This window comes from Leiobunum rupestre, chromosome 9 (genome assembly GCF_980474605.1).
Source record: "Leiobunum rupestre chromosome 9, qqLeiRupe1.1.hap1, whole genome shotgun sequence".
NCBI classification, from domain to species: Eukaryota; Metazoa; Arthropoda; class Arachnida; order Opiliones; family Sclerosomatidae; genus Leiobunum; species Leiobunum rupestre.
Window position 1 is genome coordinate 20,831,286 of NC_143392.1, and position 9,822 is coordinate 20,841,107.

At 38.2% G+C, this 9,822-nt stretch overlaps 2 protein-coding genes across 2 annotated transcripts; one reads left to right on the top strand and one right to left on the bottom strand.

Moving 5' to 3' along the window:
* The first annotated feature begins 1,247 nt into the window (after nucleotides 1–1,247).
* LOC149926805 (vezatin-like) lies at nucleotides 1,248–3,967 on the top strand. The gene is made up of 2 exons (XM_090158863.1): nucleotides 1,248–1,652; nucleotides 1,887–3,967. Exon 2 carries the CDS (start codon nucleotides 1,914–1,916, stop codon nucleotides 3,945–3,947), a length of 2,034 nt encoding a protein of 677 aa, XP_090014989.1. The 5' UTR covers nucleotides 1,248–1,652; nucleotides 1,887–1,913; the 3' UTR covers nucleotides 3,948–3,967.
* LOC149926806 (glycine receptor subunit alpha-4-like) lies at nucleotides 3,963–8,682 on the bottom strand. Its single transcript, XM_090158864.1, has 9 exons — nucleotides 8,599–8,682; nucleotides 8,396–8,538; nucleotides 8,004–8,068; nucleotides 7,435–7,679; nucleotides 7,290–7,372; nucleotides 5,550–5,681; nucleotides 4,784–5,044; nucleotides 4,562–4,725; nucleotides 3,963–4,494 (listed from the first exon to the last, which is right to left on the bottom strand). Exons 1-9 carry the CDS (start codon nucleotides 8,634–8,636, stop codon nucleotides 4,111–4,113), a joined length of 1,515 nt encoding a protein of 504 aa, XP_090014990.1. The 5' UTR covers nucleotides 8,637–8,682; the 3' UTR covers nucleotides 3,963–4,110.
* Nucleotides 8,683–9,822: the final 1,140 nt, after the last annotated feature.

Genomic DNA, 9,822 nt, shown 5'->3' on the forward strand with positions numbered 1-9,822 from the left:
ATAACATTGCTCCCAATCCCCCTTACTCTCTTAAGTCGGCTACACACATGAGACGCAAAGCAATGCAAAATTTAAAAAAATCGTAGTTGATTTTTTAAACTACGCATGCCTGCGCGCTTCAAATTCGCTTGGAGCTTGATGTGTGCAGCCGGCTTTACAGTAAGCTCCTTCCCCTTAAAAAAGTCAAACCAACCTGGTATCTCATTGGTTCCCTAAAGCTTACATCTACCGACGTTTTTCCTTCTCCCCTCTCATGGATATGGGAAATTTGGGTGGGACCGTGGGGTGCATTGGCCGACTTTTCACATGTCCGACAGCTGAAAAGTCGGCCAAATGAGCAGAACATATGGCCGACTACTCTAAGCCGAAATTATGGTCGGCCGAATGAGCAGTCCACTGTCTTGACCGACTGAGAAGTTGGGCAAATGAACGGCTCATTTGACCGACTGATAGCCCCCGCCAATGAATCTTACCAAAACTAGTAGCAACTAATTCTTTACCCCTTCCTCTTAGTTATACAATTAATATTTCAGGGCGGAAATGTGTGTTTTTTTTATTAGGTTAATATCAGGGACGCCGAATGCGGGCACGGGCCCCGGTAAAATATAAATTCCGGGCCCCAAAGAGAGCCTTTAGTACTGTAGATAGCTATATTATTTCTGAGATAAACCAGGGTGAAGTATACTTGGATTGTTCAAACCCGGGACCCTAGGCTGCACGGGCCCCGGTAAATTGTACCGGCTTCCAACCTCTCTTGTCGGGCCTGGGTTCGACAAGGCAAAATAAAATAGACTCTCCCACCGAAAAAGATAGTGAAACCAAAACTACTGTAGGAAATAGACTCGTCTTCTAAGTATTGGCGCCGCGTACTCGCTTCTCTCGAGCGCTGTATAACAAAGAGGAAGGGGTAAAGAATTAGTTGCTACTAGGTTCGGTAATATTCATTGGCGGGGGCTATTCTAGACTTTACCTCAATTGACCAAATGGACAGTCGGCGTAACATGTATTTTGTGGTTGACCAAATGAACAAACGAAACTCTCCGGAAATTCGACCATTAATGATGCATGCCATAAGCTTGACGGAACTGCACCACTACCAACTTTTTAAATTAATTTCCAACAAAATTGAAGTTTGTAATTGACCGTAAGTATTCGCCCTTAATTTTGTTGTTTTAAAATACCCGCTCTTTGTTATGTTAGCGCCATCTAGCGGTCACCTTCGAGAAATAATCTGTGGCTGGCCCGGCCAGTCCACTGCGTGCTTTTGCCATGGATATGTCCTAAGCCCCAACTTTTTAATACAATTTAAGTTAAGAGTTTTATTGAAAGTTTTTGTTTTGAAGATCTATGTGGTTCACTATATACACAAGTTCATGACGATGAGCCTTATCATGGGCTAAAAACCATGTATTCATTTCTCAGACTCAGCTTGTCACAATACTTTCCAATTTCAGACATTCAACAACTGGAACTTTACATACGGTTTGTAAAGCAAAACCCCGTGTTAAGATAATCTTTTATGTGAAAAAATAAAGCTAAGTGTGATATGACTCGAATGTTCTGACTGTCATCACAACCTGGTTAAAACAACAATTTTAACTGCTGAATAATTCATTGTCTGATTATAAAGAAAATTGTTGGTCTCATTACCAGTAAGTTGGTAAAATTTTTGATGTGCTCATAAAAAACTAACTTATTTAACTTGCGTTACTTCCCCGCATATTTCTCACCTGCACTTTCATAATGAGTAAATGCAATAAGGTTTATCTGTTGCTTTGTGGGTTGCCTTTTTGTACATTCAGTTTACTTCACCTGTGTTTGGGCTGACTCTGAATGCTATAATTATCAGATACAGAGTCTTAATGAAATATAATTTTGTTTCAAAGATACACCGTTCCTGAAAACTATTGGAGATGGCAGACGATGATGATAGCGTTCTTATTGAAGGCTCTCCTTTGTATGACCTTATGAAGAACAGTGATATTGACTTGGGGGAATTTGAAAATTGTTCTAAAGCTACAAGTTTAACCAAGAAGGATTACATGTTGAATAATGAAAGACATGATTCAATTAATACATTTATAAACCACATTAAAATGAGGTTATTGTTATTTTTCAACCTTGTTAGACCTAATGACTCTAACCAAGCTTTGAACTGGCCTATTTTTGAATCAACATCCAAGGTTATTTTCGATACTAAATTACTCTTTCCATACGATGAATCTTTATTGAGAGGATTTTTGGAAGAGTATAATAGACCCCAACTTAATGCTAATAATCAAAGAAACTATTTAAAATTAGGCTATAATATTGTTTCTCATGCGGTTTTTGCTGTCTTAGGATTTTTAATTTATTTATTCATTTATGGTTTTTCTGCAAACCTATTGCACTATTTAATCACCCTATGTGTATGTATATTGGTTTCCTTCTTAATCAAATGCTGGTGGAATTATCAAATACAGAAAAGGTGCCCAAATTTTATCCAAAAAATTAACCATTATTTAACAGACTTGAGAAGGTTTTGGAAAAATGTGCAAAATGGCTTGCGTATCATTCAAGAATCCGAGATTATAGCTCGAGGTTTAACTTTTGCGAGTGTAAGGAACTCTTCTTTGGAAAGTAGCTCTATTTTACCATCTCGTTACCCTGAAAAACAATGTCCAGAGTTGAGAGCCGCTATTTTTAAATTCTGTCGTGAATATTTCTTAGCTTGTCGAGAAGGAACCACTCTGCTTCTAAAAATGTGTCCTCTGACTAATTCGGTGGACATTGAATCACATTATTTGTGCAGTTGTGAACTCTCGGAATTTGGTCCCTTTGTAACTATGGAAATAGATTCCGAGGATATTTTAAAAGCGACTGAAAGCTATTCGACTCTGGCAATTAAGACATTAATTGAACTAGCAAAAGCTCAACAATCTGAGTATCTTAGGAGGTTATCATTTTGTTTTCTGTCAGATAAGGGTGATATTTATATTTATAAAGAAATAATCAAGAGTATAAATAGCATAAAAAATGTTTTACAATACTCGTCATCGGACCTGGATAAACTTTTGTTCTACTACTCTCTACTAGGCAGGGGGAAAGATTTGAAGAGACCCAAAATTAGCAGTGATATTTCAAATCCAATAAAAAGTTATTTAACTTCAATCCGAAGTCTAAGTCTTCATCTTCAGGCATCGCTAGTTCGACTTCAGGAGCTGGAACAACAACTTGATAGCTTTAGCGATCAAGAATTTTCCACGGTCAAAGCATTTATTGGTGAACAAGCCACAAAGTGCCTTACGGAAGTCAAGTCAGAGCTGAACGCAGCCAATGTCTGTCACGAAGATATTCTAATACGCTCTAAAGAGATTGTTGAAGGTCCTTTGCGAAAAAATAATCATCCACAATTGCCTGAACTTAATGAACCCACTGTGTCAAAGAAAACTGAGCCCATTGATATCTTTGAAATGGGTGATCCTGTATCAGAAGATCAAGTGTTTGAAGGACAAGCTGAATGGATTGTTGATGCAGAAGATGATTCTGATAGTTTTCCATCGCTGTTGCCCAAGAAAACACCTGGAATATTGATGAATGAACTAAAAACCGTTTTAGCAGTCAAAGCGGAAGAAAGTAAAATAAGGGAAGCGAAAGCTCTGGGAATCGATCCTTCCGAAATGACAGACACCAGAGTGCCATTGGATTTGCCTTCCCAAAGTCAACAACCAATATCAGAAACTGAGGAACCGAAAGTTAAAGTAAAACACTCTACTGGTCCATCTGATGAAGTCCTCCAAGACTTGAAATTGAAAGCTTCCCTCGGAAACTTCTCTCCTATGTCGTCCATCGCGGCCCAAGCGGCTCTCAAATCTAGAATGTTTGGTACCGATCAAAGAATGCGCGTTGAGGAAACGTTGGGTGACAGTAGTAGTGACTCTGATGACCAAATGGTTGATACTGATTGAAATAAAGCGACTATGTTTAAAATAAACTGGTATTTTACTCATTTACAAGTTAGCTCATATCCAACCATGCTTCTACCCGTAACAGACCCATAGTATCTGCTTTAATGTAAAGTAGTTGGTCTACTACTCTCGTTCCACTCTTAAGACATTTCCCTCATTCCAGTTAGTAATATTTGGAATTTGTGAAAATAATTGTCCAATATAAAATATTGAAGGCCAGAAACAAACAGGGGAATATTATCCGACATTTCCTGTCAATGCCGACGGCGATTTCTTGGGGGCTCTTTTTAATCAACCATCCTAAACCGCAATTGGGTAGTATGTCCCCGACGGTGGTCGCGTCAGAATTACAAGTGGCTACGGACGCCTGTGACGCCCGGCGACTGCAGGGACTGAAGTGATTGTGTATTTTGTTATCGGGAATGTAAAGTTTGGTTCCTTTGGAGATAGTGGGTAGAGGAGTCATATGGTCGTCTCCGATCGTAAACTTGCATTCTTTGCCACGGTTCTCTGCGTTGTTGTTGTTGTTGTGGTTGTTATTGTTGTTCTGCGTGTAATGGAAAATCTTTTAGTGATTAATTTAAACGCGATATCTACGGATCCAGTTTACTTACGGTGGGAGGCAAAGCGTAGAGGCTGGCAAACGAATTTCTGTTGGATTGTAACGAGTACAAGTCGAATACGGAACTGTCCCGCCTTAACGTACTTTTCTTGCGTTTCTCCTTGTTGTAAATGAAATTTACGCAGGCGTATTCCAGCAGCGAGGCGAACACGAAAGCTAGAATTGAGTCAAAAAATTAGATAAAACTCAGATGTCCAGTAATCCGTATATATACCGGTGCAAGCGAAGTTCCATATGTCGATAGCGCTGATGTACGGATACCGGGGCAGTTTTTCCCTTATTGCCTTAAAACTGGTCACTAAGGTTAGCATCGAGGTGATACCAATGGTGACTCGAGCTGGAGCAGCGGGGATCTCCACGTAGAAGGAAGTCCAAGAGGTAAACACGAAGAGCATCGTCGGTAGGTAGACGTCCAACACGAAATGACCAAATTGACGCACCAAGTAGAACGTGATCAGTAAAGTGCTAAAGTTACCTGAAGACGTTAGTTGGTTAAGTCAGGAATTTGAGGTGTATAGTGTGCTATAGCGTTTACCATGGTGACCACACTTCCTAAATTTTAAAACTTTTCCTATATTTCGATTGTCATCCTATAATTTGTCTATTTTCCTATTTTTCGCACTTCGCGCTTTGTTTTAGTTCGATAGAAAGCGCTGAAAAAACGCCAGCTTATATCATTGGCTTTTACGGCTGGTTGGTGTTTTAAAATTAAAATGTAGTAAAACACTAATACATATATCTAGTCACAAAGTTAATATGGTTTCATGTTAAATGTAATATTACTATTAAACCAAAGTTGCTTTAAAAGCATTGGTTTTATCTTATTGAAATTATTCCTATAGTTTCCTATAAGTTCACCTGAACGGTCCTATATTTACCTAAAAATTACTCCTATAATTTCCGATAAAATGACTATGAATTTCCTATTTTTCCTATTAAAAATTGTAGGGTTTCCTGTGGTCACCCGGCATGTACTTTACCGGTACGCTTGTAAGCCGCCGTTTCACTGGTTAGACTGTAGTTCGTGTTGAATCCGGGCATTTCAAAACTATCGCGAAAAATTGGCTCGTCGTCCGCCCATTTTAATACCATATTCGCTTCGGAGAGTATGCCTGCACGAAATGGAAGCTGTTAACTATATTAAAACTATACAGGGTGTCCACTAAGAAACGAAAAGTTATAAATAACTGAAAAACGTGTTTTTTTTTTTAAATTGATAATGTTTATGGAACATTCCTCGTGCAGGGGGACATTTAGTAGTGTAAAATTGAATGACCTTGAACCATTTCTTCAAGGTCATTCAAAAACTTTCTTGAGAACCGTTGGGTTTACGGATTTGGTTCCAATTAGAAAGTTGTTGCTCGCCATATTACTAGTTCAAATAACTTTGATTTGACCAAATTTTACAAATCAGAAGCCGATAAATTGAAGGTTAATAAATTCAGTGTTTGATAATAAAACAATCCGATTAAATCAAATAAATACTGAATAGTTTACGATACATGCTTGAGCTTATTTAACGAACGAGTTCAATTATTCTAAAACTTACTGTCATGACAACCAATCTTACAGAAATCCGGTTCAATTCATTAAACTTCAATTTCTCGGCTTATGATTTGTCAAATTTGGTCAAATCAAAGTTTTTTTTAACTAATAATATGGTGAGCAACAACTTTCTATTTGGAACCAAATCCGTAAACCCAACGGTTCCTGAGATAGTTTGAGAATGACCTTGAAGACATGGTTCAAGGTTATTCAATTTCACACTAGTAAATATCTCCCTGCACAAGGAATGTTCCATAGAAATTTTAAATTAAAAAAAACTTTCAGTTATTTATCATTTTTCGTTTTTTAGTGGACCACCTGTATAATATATTTCTTACGAGAGAAGTATTCATATCTCTAAACTGCTTATATTACACTCATAAAACATTTTAGATTTTGAATTAAATGGGTGCAGTAATAAGCCCACTGCACACATGAGACGCGAAATTCGTTTGCTTGTGCGCGAACTTGGTTTTTAGAACGATGCATGTGTGCTTCAAGGTTCCTAGAGATTTACCATAATATTTTGCGTGATCAAAATACGCTTGCGATCTTTTACCGCATCCCCGTTTCTCTAATTTCGCGTTGCGTCGCTCGCTTCGCGTCTCGTGTGAACAGCCGGCTATACACACGCTTCGATACTTGTCTCGTCAAAGATATATAATAAACTTCTGGCTATAGATCGATTTACAATTTTCAAAAGGCAAAGACGACTTTCAAGGGGTAAAATTCATCCGAGGTAACGTGGTAATGGCGTTATTTGTTAGTAGATGGCGCTCTGATAGCAACAAGACGGCATAATTTTGATTTTCAACGATTGGTTGAAAGTTTTCAGTTGTTAGTGGAGAACGGTTTTGTCGAGCTTTAAAAATACAAAATTGTCTTCCCTGATTGGATGTTTAAAATTGTATTATAGTGCCATCTATGGCGGAGAGTGTTAACTACTGTTAAAATTAATTGTTAATTTAAATTACAAAAATTATATACTTTTAATAAGAATTTAAAGTACTATAATTTAGTAATTAATTAATAACTTTTAAAAAAAATAATTTTCATAAATTTTATAGTGTCGCCATCTATCTCAACCATTATTAAATAGGAAGGTACCTCGGGTGGATTTCGCCCCTTTTTGCATATTTTCCTGTAGGCAATATGTGAATGCGTCTATACGTAACTGCTTTCGAACTGAATGACGCAGGTCTGGTTGTCCAGGGGATAGTTGTGATATTTCATGCTGCAACTCAGTCGAAGCGACACTCTGTATAACAATGATATTTATTGGTATTTATAATGGTTCGAAGATATTTTTAGGGTAACCACCTTAAGCTCATGAGCACCCTTCCCATGGGTTCTATATGAATGAGAACGGAACCCGAGTTGAGGTAGCTATCCAGAGAGCCTGGACCCCTTTCGTTGACAACGTGGATGGACGGTATCCACATCCTTTGCGCGTGGTGCAAGCTCCCAACGATGCGTTCAGTCGCTGCGTCCCGTAAGACGTCCCTGTCGAAATTGAGTCGACTATCGAACCATCTTAACCTGAGCAGCGTGGTCAATTGGTATTCCTTATTATAAAATATTGTAAATAGTAACCTCCATATGCTAATTCAGCCACAGTCACACCAGAACTTAAAGGGAATATAACTTATAGTCTTTCTGTAGTAAAACCAGTTTTCGACTGCGCTTAGTGGTTTTGTTGCGAAGTTAATTCCTAAAAGTGTTGGGATCTTCCGTAAAGCACGCGTTGGAGGTTATATTCCCTTTCAGACCAAATTTAAGTCGGTTTGATTGCTTGTTTTGAAAAAGAAATTTAGTAAAACTCGCTATAAAAACTGGTTTCAAGCGTGACCGTGGTTTACATGCGCTGATAAATTAGTAAAACGTTCTACCGATCGCAAGTCGTCCACCGTTGACAGTCCGAAAAGGTAAAGGCTGAGATTGACGGTCAATGGTGCTGTAAAAGGTTCAGAATAAGCTCCTTGCTATAATCGTTAGTAAAATGGGGTTTATATAAAATATTGCATTTATTTTTAAATCGGAAGAGAGGAGATGATAGTAGGCAGGTAATTTACGATCTACAATCCCACAAGTACCCTCTACACTTTTGGGCGGGGCCGCTTAAAGGCCGACTACATAAATCTTCGGTTTACTCTGTCTTTCACTGGAAGTAGGCTGACTGCATGGCACACGTGTATTGCAGTGAGCCTACTTCCAGTAAAAGACAGAGTAAACCGAAGATTTATGTAGTCGGCCTTTAACCTATCTAACTCGACAAACTAACTTGACTTATTTTCATGCAATGGCCATATTCGCTTATTATAATGTTTTTCGTCGGTGAGAAGCTCGAACAGTTCTTCCTGATTGATATTTTCCATCCTTTCTCTTCCAACATCTTGTCCATCAATTTCGCCCAACAAGCTTACGCTATCGTAAAATAACATGATTAATTACTCTATCGATATTAAGGAACTGTCAGCGACTAACCAAACGCCAGCGATAATGCAGGCCAATATTTTCGTCATGATGTGAAAGAAATCGCTAATCACGTCCGTAAGCTACCGGGACTATTATCGAAGTGAACACTTTAAGTCACTCTTCTGCCTAAAAAAGTTAATATCTTGATTCTATCCTCTTCGTTTATAGCCTTCAAGGAGCCGATTGGGTACTTGAGAAATACAAATTCAACTTTACAATCCGCCTGTCGTAAAAACGGTACTTTTTGAAGATCGTACACTATCTGTTTGATTAGTTCCTATACCACTTGATAAGTTTAATCCTTTCGAGCTTACCTGGGTTGTTTATTATATTCCCGTAAATTATTTCGACTGATCGTGTCCAATTAAGCGTTTCGTAACCGCGAGGTGTAATTTGTTATTTTGATCTTACCTCATAGCAACTGTCCTTCTCTTTTAGACTTTCTTATATCAACTATTTCGTAACCCGAACTCTTTGGCCAATAATTTCCTGACAGTTTAGTTCGATTTGTTCTGATCTTTAGGTTAGGATATTAAAGCAATTGTCAGCTCTATCATTGCCCTTGTTATTAGATATGGCAATGAATCTATCCGTTTCTTCGAAAAAAACGACTTTACAGGCAGTATTAATGGCAAAGGAAGCTAAAATTCAAAATAGCGAAACAATAACGTCGTCACAGAACCATTTATAATTATTATAATTAGGCAACTTATACTCTACTTAATGGACATTAACCTTAACTATAGATCCCATATATAATATAATGTTAGAAATTACTATAACTTAAGTTGTTGACGAATTTACAAACGAGCTAATCAACGCGAGGGGTACTTTTAGGTTAAAATGTAGCTTAAGCATCTTGTTTTGATTTCGACGCTAGCGACATCTGCTGAAAAAAGAGCTACTTCAATAAGGTACACGGTTATAGTAAGTGTAGGGAGCTGTTGGATCGCGTGGCTTAAAGGGCTTGCCACTATCCTCCTACGCAATTTAAGTGGGCTTAGGCCTGTGTGCAGGCCCGTCTTAAGACCTTTTGGGGCCCTGGGCTAAATTATTTCTTAAGACCTTGGCGATTCCCAACGGTCAGCCTTTGTATGTCCGTTGTCTAAGTTTAACTACACAATAATCAAACCAAAACTTTTAATTTCAAAAGAATAACATAGGCCTACTGAAAATCATATTTTTACTGACAGCTACTCGCTGCTAGGTCTTAGAAATTGTCGGTACCGTATG

What these genes read in the sequence shown, in the direction of transcription:
- LOC149926805 (XM_090158863.1), top strand. Translation starts at nt 1,914, where the DNA reads ATGGCAGACGATGATGATAGCGTTCTTATTGAAGGCTCTCCTTTGTAT.
- LOC149926806 (XM_090158864.1), bottom strand. Translation starts at nt 8,636, where the DNA reads ATGACGAAAATATTGGCCTGCATTATCGCTGGCGTTTG. An exon ending in CGTCATTCAGTTCGAAAGCA is followed by an intron (nt 5,682 to 7,289) that starts GTTACGTATAGA and finishes CATTTCGTGCAG; the next exon opens with GCATACTCTCCGAAGCGAAT. An exon ending in ATGGAACTTCGCTTGCACCG is followed by an intron (nt 4,726 to 4,783) that starts GTATATATACGG and finishes ACTCAATTCTAG; the next exon opens with CTTTCGTGTTCGCCTCGCTG.